Source organism: Temnothorax nylanderi, unplaced genomic scaffold (genome assembly GCF_030848795.1).
Source record: "Temnothorax nylanderi isolate EJ_2023f unplaced genomic scaffold, tnyl_v1.0 TNYL_tig0096_pilon, whole genome shotgun sequence".
NCBI lineage: Eukaryota > Metazoa > Arthropoda > Insecta > Hymenoptera > Formicidae > Temnothorax > Temnothorax nylanderi.
Window position 1 is genome coordinate 257,941 of NW_027249158.1, and position 21,495 is coordinate 279,435.

Below are 21,495 nucleotides of genomic sequence, written 5' to 3' on the forward strand. Positions count from 1 at the left end.
GAGCTCTCGGAGGTGTGCGGCATTCTCGGCTCGGGCCCCGTGTCCGTTTCGCGCGCCAGCCACGGAGTTGAGAGCGGTGCGGAAGAGCGGTTTGTTGCGGAGAGCATCTGTCCGCGCCATATGCAGAGGCTCGAGTTGCCGAGTCGGCGTTTTATCGAGGACCGTGATATTATTTTCCGTCCGGCTGATTGAGGGCCGGACGTGCGACGCCGTGTATATTGCTACTGTAATTCGTATGTCGAACGAGTTGCCCAATAACGCGCCAACAAAAACACATCGTGTGCGCGCGCGCGCACGGACGCAGCAAAGTTAAAAAAATTTTTTTTAAATCGTCGAATTTATTTAAAATCTGACGAAGTCGTTTCGACAGTTTCCAGGGCTCAAGTGATTACAGATAACTGGTGTTTCGCGAATTAATTTTTAGATATGTAAACAGACGAAATGTCTTATATCTTTTAAATGGATTTTACTTCGAATTTTTATTTAAAAAATGTGCGGTTATTTAGATGTTTAATGTTAATAAATCAAGAAGACAGCGAATTAATCGAAACGAATTATATTGTACTTAATATACTTTAGATGAAAAGTGTTTCAGTCATGTAACTGCTTGCCGTACTACAAGGACGGCTTTGAAAACGTTCTACCCTCCCGCGATCAAATGTGCGTTATCGATTATCCCAAACATCGCACCCCTTCGATGCTATTTCTTTCTGGCCGACGGGCATTCCTGTACGTAGGGAAGATATCTTCAATTTTAATGAAATCTCAGAACGCCATACTCCCGATTTCCTACGATATTGAATTAGGTTACGGAATAACACACTTTTACATTGTTTGCATAGTTTATTTCTCCTCCTCCCCCCCCCCTCCTCATACGGAAGCTAACGCGAGCATATAATGTTACTTGCACAAGTTTTAATTCTGAGAAATTGACTTGCAAGAGGATATTGAGAAAAGCTTACTTAACAGCCAGCAAAAAATGTACATATCGCAAACAGGTGTAAATAAGCCGCGCGAGTTCTTAATGGCCATTTTCATTTACCATAATTCTTTAATGCATGAAGTCAGTAATAATTAATCAGCCTGAACGAGGGTCGCCAGCCAGGTTACAAAAAAGTGAAAAAATTTGCTATCATTACGCGTTGAAAAGAGATAATATCGGCAACTTTGAAGATCAAGAAAAAAGGTATAAAAGACCTTTTGCGTCACAAGTAATACAATTACTATATTACGAAATGTTGACGGTTGCGTGAATTGATATCTAGAGTGTCAATACTGTTATTCATGAACTTGGTAGCGCAGTACTTATTAGTATAGCGCGTAATTAATCGATTGCTTACAATTGCGGATAAATCAACGCATCAAAGTAATTGTGTCATAACTGACACTTGAGATGTATCGTATCTCTGCTAAATTTAAGATCAATTCGATAACTAAAAGATATAATTTGTAGTACGCAAAAAAGTTAGCATTTTTTATGGCGAGCTTTTAAATATTTTAAATATTGATCTTATCATAAATGTCAATATGTCTTCATGATGTTTACTTGATACTAAAAATCAGCAAATTTCGGTAAAAAGAAATTTAAAATAATTTTTAATTTTCGCGAACGAGCTCTCATTTGCCTTGTTTTGTTTATTTATTTAAATATTATTTAAATATATCGTATTTAAATGTTTGCTCATTAAGTCGCTCGTTAAGATTGCGAATTTTAGAATAGAATTTTCAATCAGCGTTTATGCAAAAATTAATAAACTGCGTCAGAGAGCTCCTGTACAATTATGTGTGTGTAAGCGTTATAAAAAAAATTAATATTTTTAATCTAACCGACGAGATACCTCGATAAGCGTCTCTCAGGGTTGGGGGAAGCGACGAACGGCTGTGGAAATGAAACTGCACGGACAAACGCGACGCTCGCGAGGGATAGATGACAATGAATAGAGTACGGCGCGGTTTATCGTGGCGGGGAAAGCCAGCGCCTGGGTCTTTAACGACGGGGAATGCGAAGATCCACGGATCGCTCCGTGCCCGTCGTCGTAAGACGTGACTTTCGGATGCGCTCGGAGGCAAGAAGACACTCGGGTTATTCGGGCGGGACGCGAAGTCTTGGGGCCCCAAAGCCAAACTACACAGCCGTACGGCGCCTTTGCATAGTTCGCCATAGTTAGGGAAACTTGGGCGTTCTCGAGTGTTAAGCGCGTCCGCGCGTCTTTCCAGGGTCGCTCGTGTCTCGCCGTTAATACTATATATAACGCGAGAACTATATAGACCGACGATGTGAGGAGCAAATCCGCGCGACAATCCGAGCAAGCGAAATTTCCGCGCGTTACTACTGCAATCGGCACCGATAGCTACAATATATTACCACCTATTGTGCGTCAAAATACGCGTTGTTCCGGTGTGACTCGCGCCGCATAACAGCCAACTTCATTAGGATCACCGATTAGATCCATGGATTAGATCACGCGATTAATGAGCGGTCGCAATTAGATGTAAATAGTGATGCAATCGACGCAATGCAACTTTGCACTATTGATATTTTTTTCGTTTTCTTGCCTTTTTTTCTGTCGCGCATTTTTCTGAACGCGAAGTTCAATTTTGCGTCTCTTTTTTTTTACACAATAAATTCTTATTCGTTACTAGGTACATTAATGTTTTACGACATGAGCACGCGCTAAGTAATTATGTAAAATAACAATATTAATGCGATAATACATATTAATTTTGTAAAATTAAACTTGTTTGCCAGTAGTATCCTATGATGATTTACTGCGGCTATTTTAAAAGCTAGCTAGTATAAAACAATCAATATTACGATCTTAATTGATTTAGTTTGCAGCTAAAGACCGCTCTGTACTTTGCAAGACAAGTTTTTGCAGAGATTCGATAATTTCGCAAAATTTTGCAATATCTCTACGAAATAAACTCCCCCTTGTGCGATGCTTCGCTGTGCACCCCGTTAAGTAATTTACTTATTAAATTTTGAGCTGACCTTTGGCATTCCCTCGGGGAGAATGCCAGGGACGTTTGCTTTGAAGCAAATATGCTAAGCAGTGCGATGCCTAAGATGATGCCAAAGGTATCCCTAAAGGGTGAACAAACTCGCTTCTTGCGTTATTAGCAAATTGCAGATGATATTTTATACGCGAATAAAATCCTCATTCAAAGTTGACGATATCGATAAATTCGACTCGTCCAAATATTTTTATTTGTCACGACATATATGAAATATATGTAGAAATATTTTTATAATATTTTTATAAAAGTATTTTGTACAAATATTTCATAAATCTGCAACAAAACGTTCGATATCCCAATACAATGATGTCACAATACAAATCTTTTTACATATATTTAAAATATATACGTCTATTTTAAACAACCTAGAGATATTTAACCGCAACTTTTACAATAATTGCTGGAATTAATATAAAAGTGAAAAATCGTATTACTTTTTTTACAAGAAGAGTATTACAGAGTCATAGATTCCAAAAAAATGTACTCACGGATCTCTTCAGTCTTTTTCCGTCTCATTCTCAGCGCGACATGGACGAAACGAGAGCGCTTCTGGAAGCGACCACAATGCCAATAATCAACCGAGTGGATCGACCGATTCCAATAGCTTTATCCTTGAGAACGTTGATGCTCCGTCGTGTCCCTCCCCTTGCGTTTTATTGTACGCGATTCGGGGCCCCTTTAGCGTCCTTTAGCATTTATGCTCGGGAGAGTAGCGTTTGTGACAGCCTTTTGGCTAAAGGGGTTCGGATTCGAAAAATCGGCACCATTGTTGCGCCGTCGCTGCTAGAAAGAGTTAAGGGCCGTACTGTTTCAAAAGAATTTTTAAATTTTTTGAGTTCTTTCTCTTATACAATTAAATCTTTAGATCCTTAGCTATTTCGTCCATTAGCTGACGTCTAATAATAATAATCGACATATTAAAGCTGATGACTTGTAAAAATTGACGAAAAGAGAACCGTGAAATACTGTTTTATATTCATGTAATGCCACTAATTGATTTAAAACATAATTCTGTTCCTCATATTGCGAGAATAAAACTAACTTTACACTTCTTACATTAAATGATGAAAATCGTTTTCGTAATCGCCACCAGGATTTTCCTTCGCATCGAATCGTCCGCTATTTGCCCCGAATTACTTGAAGGGGCAATTACTAGCGGCGTCGACAAATCTCTGCGCAGCACAGAAAAAAAAATTCCATTTATTTTTATGGTATCTCATTATAATGTCGCGCGTCCTTTACAAATATGACAACAGGATCCGAAACAAGTATTCGATTTCCACGTTTCTCATTTTAGCACGCTTCTAATTATCATTTTACATTTTTACAATACGTTCTGCTCTCTTCGGGGCAAACGTGTATAAATATCCCCACAATTGCGAACGCGCTTCTTACGTTCCCCTGACGTAAATAATATACATTTATAACTGTATCCCGGTACTCCGCAATGCGAAGGAATTACGTAATAAGAGATATATTGCTATACAAGAATGCAGGCGAGCATATTATCGCCGTTGTCCGTTCCGTTGTGGCTCGATCCGATATACGCCATCATTTATCAGTATCGACGTTACCGCGACGGCGATACGTGATTTTATTTCACCAGAGCGTTTAACGAGAGAAAGGCGATCACATTTCATCTCATTAGCCGGCACGGCACGGTTACATCAATGTATAACTATCGCGAACTCGTCAATATATAAGCCCAGAAAGCGGTTCCAAGTTCCAAGCACGTTAATTAGCGCCGCGCGCCTTTTTTCGTTCCCGTGAAAGTTCCTGGATGGAGCCGGCCGCCATGGACGCGACATAAAGCGTATAATTTTCGACCTCCTAATCACTCGGACTCGGATTCGGACAGTCATGACCTTAATGCTCTCTCTCGCATCTGCCGAACGATTTCCCACCGCGAACGCAAAATAGCGACACTATCGATCATATCGAGCTCATTAGGCATATTTGCTAATCCGCACACGCAACATTCCCCCGTATACGTTAGGAATGATGAATCGATCGAGTAGCCTCGATCTCGTGAAAACGGCAGACCTAAAACGAAGCCGCGCGACGGCCACCTTCTTCCCGATGCCGCGATGGTTTAAAATTGATCCGTTCGGCCTGACGCGGTCAGCGTTTAAAAAGCAAGCGCAGTGATTGCGCCGAGATGTGTCCCGCTTCTCCTGGATTATAATCCAGCGGATTCGAGTCACAACGGTGCTGCAACGTTCCGGGCATCAATTTTCAATCAAGCGAAATCCGCTAATCTCGCAAAGAGGAAGAAGTTAAAGTTCCTGTGACGATAATCATCAAATAATGGCCATTTCTCTCTCGGCAATTGTATTATATTTACATGCTGCAGTTATATCAATATTTTTCACGCCGCGCGTATCGAAGTTCCTTAAATTAGCTAGTCATAATTTATAGGACATACATTACACCGCGAGTGGCAGAATGCACGCAATGTACGACGGACGTAAGCACACTGAAGTAGTGCGACGCGAGAAATGTTGATCGTTCATCGATCGAGGAATTCAGTACCGTTCGTGAGCTTTTTTCCCTCTCTTCTTTATCGTATATATATGTCGCACGTCGATCTAAACGATCGTGACAGGGCGGAGGATTACAACAACAAAAAGGGCGGAAGGGCGGGAAGAACAATCTAGCAAAGAAATCGGAGAAACTCGCTCGCGGTAATTTCTTCTGCGTTGCGACGCTCGCGCAGGAAAGATGTAGAACAATAATGGCAAGGGCTCGTGATATAACCGTATTTGTGACACGGAGCGACTCGCGGTCTGGATAAAATCGCCAGTTTTTCCCCCCCTGGCGATCGTGATTAAGATTCCCAGCATATATCCGCCTTGTTCTCGATTTCCTAGAACACTCGCATTTGGTCCCACCGTATCCGCTTATCGTTCCTCGTGTCATACTTGCACACACACGTTTATATATCAAAAGAAATCTCTATAACATATCGTTAAATAAAGAGGAATTATTTGCCCTCGTTTGCTCTGAAACGGAATCTCTCAATTGAAATTTCTATTTTTACATTTAGGATTTATAAATTGCCACAGGAAACAAAAGTATTGTAAGTTGTGTTTTGACGAAAGTATGTATGATTCCTTATAAAATTTGGAATTATCTGAATACTTTCAAATTTCTTGTAATTATATAAGAAGGAAAAGAGACAAAAAATTTAGCCAATTTAACGGAAGACAATGCTAAAACTGAAGACAACTGTTTAATCAAGTTATCATATAAGAAACAAATATTGATATACATAAGAAATAAAAGAGATACAAAAAGTTCAGCCTTTTTAATGGAACACAATCAGTATCGAAGATGTGAACTATGCAGAAAAACTCCATCCAATAAAGTTGCTATGCATGTATAGGAAACATCGCCTCGAAGTCGAAGGGAGGCTCGCGACTTCTTTTGAAGCACTTTCCACACGCCTGTCGTACAGGCGTATCTGCTTTAAGAAGTAACTTTAAACAGCCGCCCGTGTTCATCGCGGAGAATAACGCGAGTAATTACGCGATCGGCGGGATCCATTAAAGCCTCGCGCTCGTCTTTATCGATGACATAAGAGAACTTTTATAGCGCGAGGATTCCTGCCGTCATCCTTTACGCGCGTTCGCCTCACGACTATATCCCCTCGCCTCTCATTTGAAGACCCTGTTACATGCCGACCTGGTGCGGCGACGCGACGCGGCGCGAGGTAAATTGCGCCTGCTTTACGGGACGAGAGCTACAAATGAAGACCGATGAAGAATTCGCGCTGCGAAGCCTATAGAGATAGAATCTTCCCGGATCGGAGATCCACCACTTGTTCGTAATTTGCCGACACGTGCGACAGAGGTTCCGCGATATCGCCGATCATTTTCACCGTGGGTACCGTTTAATGGAGCACACGTCGAGCTCGCGAAGCTGAAAGGCGACAATATACGGCGTACGTGCAATACGTGTACGCGCGCGGTTTCGACAAGTCATCGTCATCCGCCTCTCCTTGACGAGAGTAAGCAGCGAATGTTGAAATACGTACGGGATAGTAATTCCGTTACCTGAAAGGGTAGATTAATATCTTCCTGTTATTCCAACAGCGAAACAACGCCGACCTTATAAATCTGCAAAATGCGATTTTAATGCTGTTATTCACTTTTATCATACCAAATTGACTTCTCTACGACGGGAGCATTAAGATAACTTGCGGTAAGGTAGTCCTTAATTCGTCGACATTTGCCTGATATTCCTCGAAATTGATATTTTTTATGATAACTTTCGCAAAATATCCGCTTATTATTATACTATAAAGAAATACATTTAAATAAATAAAACAATTGTAGTTTTTAAATTCGATTTTTATCTCGCGGATTATCTCTTGCAGAAAAAAATATGATACAGTTGTAAAATATTATTACACAAATAGCATTATGGGGACTAACATGTTTGGCAATATAACGTAAACCAATGGAAAGCCATTGATTCACGCAGTGTCACGTATATTATTATTCTTTACATTAACGGCAGTTATTTTTATAATTTTGTATGGGCTGTGTAAATGCGTGTGCGCGCGTAATCAAAATAAATGATCACATTTCGTGTCGTGCAACAAAAACCAAATAGTAGAGTTACGCACGCCTCGTTATTACATACATAACTGTTACGCGGGCATTACGCAGAAATATGACTGCGCATCATTCAATAATAAATATGAATAAGAATGTAAATATTCAATAGACGTGTAATTTATACGCCGTGCCTAGGAGCTAATTACGGATGATGTTTCGCTAATGGCGGCGCGGTTATGGCTCACTGTTTTCCTCTCATTATCATCCTAAATACAGTACAAAATCATCACGCAGGATGTCGAGGATTCCTACCCGTCACGGATCCGTTATGTACCGGTAATCGAGGCAATTTTTCTCCTCGTGGACACGGCAACCTTTTACTTCGTTGCCGACCTCCGGCCTTTACCTATTTACCAGCTATCACCGCGTCGTGCAGCCCCCCCGCGATACCAAATTAACGGCTATCGAATCAGATTCTGGCCACGTTCAGTTTTAGCTTTCTCTCACACGCTTTTATTATCTCCATATTATACAAATATACGTTGCATAATAGCGATTGCAATCGCTCCGCATCAGTTTACATCTAACTAGACTTCAGCTTTAGCTTCAACTTCAGTTGTATCTTCAGCCTTCAGTCACGTTCCGAAGATGTCACACTTCGAAACGAATTTCTGAAATAAACCACATCGTTCTAAACTATTGTACGTATTTGAAACAATCGTTTTTTCGCGAACGATTGAAACCAATTGACATAATTTCAAACTTAATTCGACGTAAAGAGAATCTCAGAAATCTAAGATCGAATACATCTCGCGACCCAAAAGATTCAATACATGGTGCCGTTCGCGTTCATGCCTTCAATTTAAACGGACAATTTTTACGTTGTTTCCAAAATATGCGCGTACGAAACCGGAGAAAAAGATCAGCATTTTTTAATAATACTCTTCTACGAGATAATTTCAGCTAAAGATTTAACTCTTTGAATGTTTTACTGAAAGTTTAACCCTCCCACGAGTTGAACTTAATGCTTCGCGGCAATCTATCGCATAGTATTCCAAGTATTCAAATCAGTGCGAGATTTATAATTAGTGAAATTGTACTTTTGGAACTTCATAAATTCCTCTAAATAACAAAAATTCTTTGATTACCGTTAGACTCGCCAGTTACTTGGTCCTCGCTTATTTGCGAGAAATAATTTGGACCGTGAAGGGTTAAAAGAACGCTAGGCCGGCACAATCCAGTATCATGCTGATTAAAACGTCGTTTCTGATTTTTCAGACGAACATGCACGCGTCGTTCCCGTACGACGGCGGACGCAGTAGTGGCGGAGGCGGCGGTGGTGGAGGCGGCGGCGGCGGCGGTGGTGGCGGTGGTGGAAGGGGCGTCGAGTATGGCGCCGTACGTCGTCCTGACGCCCTCCTACCGCCTCCGGGTCTCGACCAGACCGACCTCGTTCTGCACAGCAGCCTCGTTGACGACCCCCAGGTGAGCGACGATGTACGTAATCGCAACATATTTTCTCTATTATCATCCCTCGACGCGTCTCCGACGACGACGTTCTCGCCCGCCGAGGATAAGCCGCGTGATGTCTCTGCAAACGGACGCCCTACGATTGCTGGAGGTCTGCTCCAAAATTGCGTGCATTTTGTGCGGGGTGGTTTTTGACCACAGACCCGTGCGCAGGATGTTTGAAGCGTCAGTCTCTCGTGGGAGACTTTGGGGATACAGATAATAATTAACGAAACGAAACGATAAGCATAAACATCCTTTTTCCAGTATTCCTTTCTTTTTTTAACTTCAAGCGGAATTTATTTTGACAGAATTTAAACTTATTATTAGTTACAAGATTGAAGAAAATAGAGGAGAAAAAGCTGAATGTCTTTTAGCTTTTCAAATTATCTCTCGTGGTTAATTCCGTGGAATAAATGTTTGTCGATTCCTTTTGGATTAGTCTGCTTTTTTGCAGAAAGTACAAAAGCAGTTATGTTAACATCAAAAGTTTCAGCGTCCGTTAAATAAAACGTCAGACGCTTGTTACAATGCGGGACGGAATGCTGCGAAACATACCGTTCTTTGCTGTGGTCGAAAACATTTTTCCTTGGCTTAAACAAGCAGGTACCGGGTAGTCGATTTATTGTACGCAAAAATATTTATGAAAAAGAATTAACTGGTAGTATTTCTCGAGTAATTCTTTCAGTAATGTTAAACACTTTTATATCTACTTTTGATTTTTAAACCGTGCATTTTCCTTGAATTACATATATTAACAATCAAATTCTTTTTGATGCTTAGTTCAATGCTAAATAAATAATGTTGTTAAGGGATTTAATAGAAGAATTTTGAGAAATTAAATTAGATACTAGAACTAAATGTAAACTCATAAATTTTATAGGTAAACTTTTCTTTTTAAAATAATTACTTATTATTATACATTATAAAACGATTTAATACCATATTAAAATGTTTAAGTTTATATAAAAATAATATATGAGTTTTATTCACGTTTTTATTATAAAAAATTACTTTAATTTATTAAAATTTATTCATAATTTAATATGAATTATTTTTGTTTTGTTTTAGAACACAAATGTGGACGATGGAGGGTTCATGAACGACCTGCCACTATTAAAAAGTAAGTAATTGCGAAAATACTTATCAGTATCTTATTCTATAAATTTTGACAGAAACAGAAATGCGTGCGGTCGCGAAATTATCAGCGATCGTGTCGGTTACTTGTCGAAAGTTTAGGAGACAAGAGGTCTGATGCTGTTTTATGCAGACGCATATCTCACGATAACAGTCCTCTTGCAGAGATGTCGTTCGAATTTCGACCTGTAATTTTACGCCGCGGATAACACAAAGACCCGCGATCGTGGGATCGTTCGATTCGGAATTTATTCCACGGGGGTAAATTTACGCGTTGCATAAAATGTGCAACGCGCGCCACCTCGAAATAGCGAGGCGCCGGCGATAATCCCGACACAAAACGGCCACTGCGCGACCGGAAATATAAAGTAACCGCACCGGCGGGACTTGTCGCCCTTAATTAGAATTTATCTCTCTCTTGCTCTCCGTCTTGTCAAGGGCAGGCGATCAGATTTCTAACCGTTTGTGAAAATAAACCTACGGCTCTATCTCTCTCCCTTTACGTATTTAAAAGTGATGTGACGGTGGGCTCTTGTGCGAGCGACCGTTCCTCTCGTAATACCGATCGTTGAAAGAAATCGTAAGAACCTGTAAATGGCAGAATTATCGAAGAGCGTCGCATTGAATCGCAATAACGCGATGAATTATTTGGTTTGCGTGCACGGTCAAGTTTAACTCCCGGTTTAGCTTCTTTCCTGGAAAGTTCTCTATATAATAAGATTACGCTCTATATGTACATATCTGCAAAGATTAATCATCAAGATATAAATCTGGAAAAAGAAACATCGAGCTTTGTGTCTAATTTTTGTCTACGTTGCAAAATATTGTCTAATACTATGTAATAAAATGAATTTCTTGTTCGCTCTGTGCATTTACGTTTGAACAGAATGGTCTTCTCGATCTTCACGGGACTACACCCGTGGTGAATGAATTTTCTGATTTAAATTTATCTCCCGAATAAGCGATTCAGTGCGATGACACACCGCGCGAATAACATTCACGCGTAATATTCCGCAATGTGCGACTTCGCGATTGCGTAATTTCGAGCGAGTTACGCGGCGAAGGAGGATGTATTATGGATCGCGGTGGAGGCAGATTATAAGGAAACTTGCATCATGCCCAATTCCGCGAGCGATACGCCTCTCGTCGGCTCGTGTCAATGCGAGATCGAATCGCGGCCAGCGTCTTGCGAAAGTATCACGCTCACCCAAGACCGATCGTATCCGATCAACGAACTGAACGGAGAGGACTCCCGAGAGTTTGTCGTGGAGGTTACACCTATGGCTTGAAATATATGTAACTTTCGATCTATGAATTAATTACGAAATCGTACCGCGTTACCGCCGCCCAATATGGTAACGGTAATTTTCGTCGCTTTAGCCGGGAGGACGTCAAAAGTACCGCGCGCTTTCTCCTGAACGCGCACGTTAGAAACCAAAGTGAGAGGTACGTGATTTAATTTCACCCTGACGCGCCCCAATTTTTAAATAAACTTCACGACGAAGGTGTCGTGGTCGTGAAACCGCAACAAAAATCAATCAATCAATCAATTGATGATACTTTACGAAAGCTCCGCGATCGTCACACATCCATGAATATTAATACCGACGAGATTAACTACTATTAAAATATGCTATATATATATTTTTTTTTAAGGAGAAAGTAAATTGATCAATTAAGCCATTTACATATTGCAACAAAAGTCAGAAAAATTTCAAAAAATGCACTGTTATAGATAAAAAATTACAAATCAGTCATTTTGATAATTCCAGTGTTAAACTCCGTGGAGCGCACGGAGATCTATAGTTACGTCGATATAGCGATTTAGCTGGTGTCATTTAGGAAACGTGTGATTGTAGGAAACAACTTTTAGAGCCCACATACGCGCACGGCCCACAAACGTATTACGCGGCGACCCTCGTTTTCAACGACGATTTAATTCTTCTCGTCTCTTCGGATCGTCGCGTCGCACAATGGCCGGAGAACCTACCGGAGCGCGTGGAATCGTGCGTGCGCGCACTGCGAGAGGAGGTGTGAAGGAGGGAGAAAAAAGAGATGAAAAAAAGAAATACAGTGCGTGCCCGCGGGCGGATCGGATTTCGTTCATTGTCATTGTAATTTCTTGGCGGGGTGTAGTTTTCGGGGCGTTCCTCACCACAGGGGTATTACCTACAGATGGCTGTTTGTTCGAATGTCACCGAGGGTTATTATATGCCTCGTTACTCGTCCTGCGACGGCTTATTTGGCCGTTCTTTTTCTATTCCGCTTCTTTCTTCTCGCTCTTCGCAACCATCCCTCCCCCCCTCTCTCTCTCTCTTTCTCTCTTTTCGCGTCTCGCACGTTCTTCTTTTTCTCCCCGTGAATCTTTTCATTTTTTTCTAAAACCGGTACGAATACGCGTGAGATGCAACATTAATCGGATACAATGTTATTTAAACATCTAAACTGAATATATATTAAACATACATTTGGATTGCGATTCTTGTCTAACGATTTATATCGAAAGGTAACGTTGTAATTTGTTACTTCTTTTGACTTTGACTCAATTGAAATATCTTCGATGTTTCTGTTGGATCGGATTTATCTAAAAACATATTTATAATAATTGTCTATATATATATATATATATATATATATAGGTGACAAGATGTAAGTGTCTTACATTTGCTCTCAGTCGCGTATTGTTCCGAAACGGTAATTGTAATAACGACAATATATAAAATATAGTGTATATATATCCAAGACATATATATCTAAGCGCGTTTCGCTTCTCGGAAGCCGGTTATACAATTATCGCGGCTTACCTTGGCTCCGTCACTCGACGACGACGTGCTCCAGTTTAGCTCCACTATACGAAGTATCGAGGACGAACGGATTCTTTCGCTAGCGACGACGCTCTACGAAATTTCTATCGTATAGCTGTACCAGTTGAAGCAATTGGCAACGAATTTTCGATCTGCGAATCCATCGTTTTATTTACGTACGTTTAATTACATACCTTGAAAAGCGATCGATCGCGCGTGCAATTTTGTGGCCGAAAACAATTCGAAAACCGATATCTGTTTTCGAGAAAAAAAGGATTTCGCGAACCGTACAGCTGTGTAGTTTCAAAGAAAAAGACCAAGACTAAGGGTGCGTTCCACTTATCGCTCGCAACGCTCGTGGAATCATTTCATCCTTGTTGTTTGTCAAATGTTAAACAAGGACAAAATGATGCTCGCGAGCGTTGTGAGCGATAAGTGGAACGCACCCTAACAGTCCAAGTTGTAAAAAAAAAAATTTTGTACTTCTATTATAATTTAAAAATTATTACTTGTGATATAGGGATATGTATTCGAAGGTACAGATCTTTTCATTACGTATTTGCTAATTCACTTAAGACAACACGTGTTCTACAATACAAATTTACACGGATTAATTTATTATTCACACAGTACAGCCACATGAGAAGAATCAAAAGTAATTAATCATTCAAAGAAGGCCAACCAACGACACAATCGTGCGGCTTTAATGGTTCTCTTCTATTCGCGCTATTCAATATCTCCACTTTGCCGCTTCTCGCAAGCCAGCGGATGTTGATTATCGCGTTCTTTATTCCCATTGATTCTACTTGCGATGGCAGATTGGCAAATTATGATAATAATCTTCATTCTCTGCATTTACCGGAAATATGTCTCTTATTAAACATACGCTCATGAAAATGAGTTTAATTTAAATCTAAATCACGGCGACACAACGCCGAGGGAGAAGTACGCTGATCGATTCCAAATTTCGAGTGTCGAAGAGGTGCGAGTGCCTTTCTTACATTGTTCAGCAGGCGGGACCGTTTCGCGCACGGTCCCCCCCGAATGGAGGGCGCCCACCATCTTTGTATAAAGGCAGCTAAACTCCTAAAATCAATCCCTAATGAAATTAACGATCGCCACGTTGCTCGTAGTTGCCCCGGGGGCCAGGTGGATCCCTGCCTGGCGGAAACCCCCTCGGCGCGGAGCCCCTTCACGAAGGCCGAAAAGTCACACCCCAGTCACACCAGCTAACCAATCAAGGTCGAGAAATAAGCGAAGTCGTTTGGTACGCGTCGATTGGTTAAGTTTCCGGCGCGTTGATTGCCCAGGAAATTATTTTGTGCGTGTCCAGGACGCACGTGTTGAGCGTGGCCCAGGCCTGAAGGCTATTCGCAGATGGAGATATTTCCCATAGTGGCAGTCACGTATGGTGGCGGTAATTGTTTCACGCTGATGCTCGTGCTGCCGCTCCGAGCTTTGTTCGGGATACGAAGTATTCTCCTTCCTTCGAAGTCGTCGTTTTGTCGCTAAAGGACACGTTAAGTGGCGCGCATCGACGTGAGTTGACGTAGATCATGATCGCGAGTCCAGCGAGTCCCCGAAGCCGGATTTAATTTCGCCCGGAACGCAACGTAAGCGTCGTATACGTTCACCACGAACGCTTACGAACAAAATGCGATGTAATAAATAGCGCTTGTCGTAACGTCACACACGCAATCTCTAAACGTTACACGCGATTTCAAGATGATCGTTATTACCGTCGAGAATGAAATATGAAATGTTCTCTTGACACATTCCGTGCCGACCACCGGTGGTCCACGCTAAACTTTCCATTCATGCTGTTTAATATTTGAATGTAGAATAGTCAATCACATAGTATACCTTTTGATAGTATATGCGGCCTGTGAATGGACAGTTACGCAAAAGCAGCGCGATTCGAAACGTGTAAATCAGCTTGGATCAGCCGTGAACATTTTCTGCGACTCTGAAAAGCTCAAAATGGAACGAAAATCATGCGTTATCCATTGATCTAAAGAAAGCTTTTTTTTATTTAAAAATCACACAAGATTGCCGGTCCAGCCTTGATGCTATCTTCGACGAGATGAAACTTTGTAGGCGATTGCACTGTTTGCACCTGTTTGCAAAATCCACGCGGATGCAATAATTGCGCATCGCCTGTCGGTACTCCGTGAATGCTATATCAATTTATAGTGTATCGATACACCGTCGTAATAATCGATATTATATAATCGCGTCATAAATCATACGTAGGTGCGCGCGCCGCCGAGAGTGTGCCTCTCATTAGAATCACGGACGCGGCGGGACGGTTGCATCGCTCGTGCACGAAATGATTTCTCCAAACAGCCCGCGGCTGTGGATAATAGCGAATCGCCAGGCCGGCATCGACGAGAGTTTCTTTTCTCTAACTTTACGACACGGATGAATTAACGACGAGCATCGGCGAGCCTATCTGTCTTCAGCTCGTTTATGTTTGTCGTCAGCTTGCTTTCTTCTTCCTTCTCCTTCCTCCATCGTTGTTCGGGTTCCCTCTCTCTCTCTCTCTTTCTCTGCTTTCCGTCCCTTTACTTAGCAATCTCAAACTTGAAGCTCGAACTTGATAAAAGTAACATTCTTGTCATGAGAATTTATTCTCATGATTGATAGGTGCAAAAACATATGTTTGTCGTAAACGATTTAAAATCTATAAAATAAGGCGTGACGAAGTTTTTAATGTCGTAATTAAGGTTCTTTCGCGATCATTTATTTCTTTACGTGTTTTTGTGATTAGATAATAGAATATGAGAAATGCTGTCGATTGCTTTGACACGCACGGCAACGTTTCCCAGAATTTTTAATTAATATTTCGTTTTCAGTTGGATAAATTTTTGCATTAGATCTAATCGTTATTCATGATTGTTAAAGAGAGGATTTACTACGCGTAATGTATGAATGCAATGTGAAGTGCATCTTGAGCAATTGCTAGGAATGGAGAATTGCAATTAATAATTTAACGAAAAAAAGAAGAAAAGGAGGAGGGAGGGAGAGAGGGAAGAGGAGAGGGAGAGAGAGAGAAATGATCGTTTTTATGTAATATTAATGAACCCTGGCGTCGCACGTGACATGCGCCAATTTTAATGCGTACTATCTGCAAGTCATGAACATATATCAATTTGCTATCTGTACATCTAAATGAACATTTCCAGCTACGTCATTGCTCAATCATCGAGCGTGTATATTGATTGTAGAGGCATTTCGTCAGTCCATCTTCTAATTGACATACTTTTCATTTGTCATATTCTCCTTTTAATAATTTGGGGGAAAAAACCCACGAGGCAAATAACTTCCCCGTCATTAATACTTTATTATAATGAATTTATTACAATTAGTCAATGGGGTATTGCTACTTGATAATATTAATGATATCGTTATTTCTTCACAGTTAGAAATGACACTTATACAAGACATTACATAAGCGGTTATTACGCTAGACAATATTATTAACTCGATTTAAATAGCTTTCTACATAATGAGCCGGCAATTATATACGTCCAGAAATTATATGTCGGTGTATACGTCTCATCAAGGACCTTGAACACACGCCTTATTCATGTTGTATCCATAAAAATTTCTAATATCGCTATCGTAAGATTTCCTTTCTTTTTTTATTAATGTAATAATAATCGCTTCTAATAACGTGATTATTAAACTTATTTCCGAGTTTTCAAGGGCAATTGAAAGAAAGACTATCGTCGTTCTTGTAATAAATCGACATCGATTGAACGACGCCGTATTAAATTATTATCGCTGTCTTTTTAAATGTTATACATTGCACTTGCCTTTTGTACATTGCTTTCGCTAATGCTCTTTATGCAGATAACAAGAACCACCTTTATCTTAAGAATTGGCTCGTAGAGAGTAACGACATGAGAGATCAATGGAGCGCGCATCTCGAAAGACGGCGCTCTGTTCGAAGAAACATGTCGACGGGACGAAACTTAGGCAACATGAGAAAGTAACTGGATCGAAAGAGATGTTTTCGTTTCCTTTTCCTTTTCTTTTTTTTCAATCCACGATTTTATAATGAAAGGCTCGTACGACTGCGTTCATTCATCGATAGGTTATCGATCAAATTGGAGCACAACTTTGCCTTAACATATCATTACACTATCTCATTATCTCTCTTATCGAATTCAATTAAAATGCTGTATTCAGTCTTCAGCTTCACCCTAGACGATTCAATTGAATTAACTAACCATGCGCCTTGTGAATATTTTATTACGTATTCAATTGTATTTTGAGTGTATTATCTTTCGACACAAACGAAGGAATCTTTTCTCAGTTTATTTTAAGGATTACAAACAGGAGAATATCATAAACCTTCAGCTATCAAGTTTCAAGACGCAATAAAATTATATCTAATATATCGTATTCATTAATAACGTTAATAATTCAAAATAGAAAAATGGATTTATCATTGCCTATTATCTATATGGCATACTCGATAATAACCATGCAACGTCTGTATGTCTAATGGACTCTAGATGCGACTTTAATGACGGTATTGTGCTCAGATTTTATTAATTTTGATGTGCAATCGCGGTAACTTCCTTAACTCCCCACTCTACCGAACATGGATTCTGCATATTATCATGTCTGCATGTGGTTCTCACGACCACACCGGTTTTCCAAGAAAACCAAGAGAACGCGTGCATGCCCACCTACGGCGAAATTGTCGCGTTTCGCCACCGTCGCAGTTGTTACATTGATGGCCAATGTGTTCCTCACAACCGCCTTGGTAGCCTCCTCTCGATTGGATCGCTTCCATTGGAATGAAAATTACACCGGCCCAACCTGCAATCGCTATTAGCCGCCGAGGATACGCCTGCGGAACGCTGCTACCGTGCCGGCGAACGACGCGAGTCGCACATACACGTGCCCATTGCCAGACTTTTCCTCAAGCGCTGGAAATAACGGCTCGTCCACCGGGACGGGAGTGAAAACGCGATGAAATCATCCGGAGACAAGCACAATGCAGTTAAATAGCTGGACACAAACACCTAGATTGCGACGTATCCAAAGTTCGTCGCAATCATAGTGGCGGTGTCGAGAATGTTGCCTTGTTAATGTCACTCTTCTACGAATCTGACTGAGTTTCATGAGGCGGAAAGATAAAGAGAGAGAGAGAACGAGAAGAAAAAGCGACAACGATTTATAACACGGAGTCTCTGTAATAAATGCGGCGCGTCGCCGGGCATAGCTTTTAGCTTCACATTTGCGTTGCTACATTTCCTCCTGCAACGGCGACGTGTATTTTCCCGCGCGCGAACGATTAATTTCTTCCTTGGCTATCGCGTAGTCGCGGTTGTTGTGACTCCTTGTAACGCGAAAGAAATCCCATAGCGAGATAAGGGGGAAGGCAAAATCGACGACGGTCGGCTGAATGGTGGATGCGAGCGGAGAACAGACGGGTTCTCTGAGCGAGCGAGGCGAGCGAGGCGAGCGAATCTCCGCCTTCGTATCGTCTTAGACCATTGTTGTTTATGATCTATCTCGTTAGACATTCTATGAACCGCGGCTCTATGACGGGGAATACCTGGCCGCGATCAAAACCGGCCGGCGCGCGTTGTTGTGCAACGCGTTGTGCGGAACGTAAGTTTGCGTTACTTAACCGCCGACTGAGATCTTTCTTTGATCGAACCCCGAGGTTCGCGAGCGAGAGCGGCGAATCTAATCTCGCGAGTATCGCATCTTTTGTCAAGATCGCCGACGCGTCGGTACATTCATCTTCGATGTTTCCTCTCCCCTTTACAAGCGATTCTCTTATTTATTACCGTGATTGTCGGTTTTAGCGAATACCTACAGATCTCAATTATCATTTTCCCATCAGAACTCATTTTTCGGTCAGCTATAGATAGAGATTTTTGCTTATAAAAACTTTATTTGAGATTTTAATAACAGTCTCGCGCGACAAGCGGTCGATTTTTAAGACGAATTTTCGAGCAGAGCTCGAAATGTATTACTGACGCAATGATATACCATCTCGACGTTTCCATTCAACCTCGTTTCAACGAAACGAGCGCCGATTAGCCAACAATCCCGATGAACTAAGTCATACAAATAGACGCGCATTTATCGCTCTGACGGACGACGAAACCTTTCCGCACCGATTTCACCTTGCGGATCGTATTTATCTTATTTAACAAGATCCCCCACTCGTGCGTGTCATAAAATAGAAACGGCGAGCGGCTCTCATGCCGAGAGAGACTCTTGATGGTTAAGCGACCGCTTATTGTCATCACCTTTGACTCTCGACAATGTTACTGCACTTAGAGACGGTTGTAAAGCTGCAATATGTTGTTCGAACGCTAGCGCCTAGCTGCGCGACAGCTTTGCCTTTTACGGCAAACTACCTGTCTGTCGGCCCGTTGCTCAGCAGCCGACGGCGATGAGATGAGCAGCTGATCCGCGCGGCTGCATCGATTTATCACTTTTCCACGCTATCGACTTCGAAGTGGAATTTAATTAAGCCGCCCACGGCTCACGACTCGCGGTCGATGGTTTTACGAGCCGCTCGTCGATGAAGCGTATAGCTCTAGTCGCCGCGCCGCATTTCCCAATAACCCTCTCGCGCACACACGCGTTTGAGGCGACTCCTAATTAGGATTAAATAGAAACGATTATGCAAATGGAGATTTGCTTACCGCGGTCTTGCACACGCCGCCTAGTTGCGCTCATTAAGACTATAAATAATTCCTAGGCTTTACTCTCGCGGTACCGTTTACTCGCTCGTTGAAATTGTCTCTCATCCTTATCCATTCCGATAAAAATCACGTTGCAATTTTCTTGACGTTATCAGAATTCATAATATTCTCAACTACCTGTGTAATGAGACATAGCAACTTTTGATCGTTCATTGAACGATAATTTAGTCTGCGAAAAGTTACAAACTGGATCACACGTTATTTTAGTAATCTCATAATTCACAAAATTACTACTCTACGTTAGTACTAATTGCAAATGCAACATTTTCTTAGAATGTAAATCTGTGAATATACGTATGTTAAAGTAATAAGATTTATTCTCCTAGTTATCATTTTATTAAATTAATGTTGGAAATCCATGTACATAGGTTTACTTCAAACACATTATCACAAATATCATTCAGATAAATAAATCTTTTTATAAATTTAAGCATATTTTATGTATCTTTTATATCATTTTCAATAATGTCTGATAGAGAAAAATTGAAATTTTTAAATCATCATCAATCATTTCTTAAAAGATACAAGAAAATTTATAAAATTATTTAAATTCAATTATGTTACAACACTTTAGCAGTATCTTTTCAGCTCTTTTTATATTTCTCTAAACGGAGAAATCTAAAATTCTGTGTCATTTTACAATACAAATGCGGAAAAGACCAATGCACTCGAAGTAATTTTTATTCACTTATTCCGCTCGACGCTTCGGGCACGATTCGAGACAGGAGAAAAGCTCGTGTTACGAGCCGAGTCTTCTCATAGGTTTCTTCGGAGATATTTCTCGGAACAGACGCGCAAGAACGCGAAGACGTAAGAACGTAAAGTGTTTCCTGTGTCATGGTCGCGCGTGATTCAGGCTGCTGTGTAATCGAGAGACTCCAGACGGTATAAACGGTTGCGAACGATATATACAAACTATGCGCGAACAAACTTGAATATTATAGATCCTAACGCGCGTTTTGTACGAGTTATCGAGCCGATCTGCAATTATTAATCGAGGGACAAACCGCACGACGTTTCGTTCCGCGACGCGCTGCGCTCGCAGGCTGAATCTGCGATAGCCGTAGCCTTTGCGCATTGACAAATTATCTAGCGTTATTTTCCCGAGCACTATCTAAAGGTCTGAAATACGACGACGGCAATTTCATGAGAAAGAGACTCAAGTGCGTGTCACAAGTGCGTTGTTGCTCGAAGAGAAGCGGAGCACATCTCGGAGCGTATACGACGCTCGCGATTGTTATCTCGATAACTCGCGCATTCGTAGACACAGTTCCCTGCTGAATACATTTAAAACTATTATCCTTTGTTGGAATTCTATTTCTCAGTGTTCCCGAAATCCTGGGACGAAAGAGAAGAATCTCAGTTTTATAATATATAAATATTATATAACTATATATTTATATATAATGTATAAATATATAATATATATTATATTTAATGCTACATCAATATACTTCGCAAGAATTAAGAGTAAGCATGACAACGACATCAATCATGATTTATTGGAGACGAATCTCGAAACAAGTCTTACGAATCCGCTTATTCCTGCCACGGTTATCGAATTACCCGACATAGAAGTGAGTAATTAAGCGGCGATAGAGAGATAGTGGCATCCGTCCGATGAGTGAGACGGTTTCGCAATTCACACGGCGAAAGGTTACGGCAGCTCACAATAATTATACGCTTTGCACTATAGATGGCCGACCCGACGGATAAAATAAG

The 21,495-nt window shown here is 41.1% G+C and overlaps 1 protein-coding gene across 4 annotated transcripts in view; it reads left to right on the top strand.

The window, feature by feature from the left end:
- Tfap-2 (transcription factor AP-2) overlaps positions 1–21,495 on the top strand; it is a 204,889-nt gene that overhangs the window by 157,144 nt on the left and 26,250 nt on the right. For 3 of the 4 annotated variants that reach the window (XM_071711214.1, XM_071711213.1, XM_071711211.1), the window contains 2 exons: positions 8,859–9,077; positions 10,161–10,212. In XM_071711214.1, the coding sequence (XP_071567315.1) occupies positions 8,859–9,077; positions 10,161–10,212 (271 nt within the window). The remainder of the gene's footprint in view (positions 1–8,858; positions 9,078–10,160; positions 10,213–21,495) is intronic. The other variant, XM_071711212.1, reaches the window with a different exon arrangement.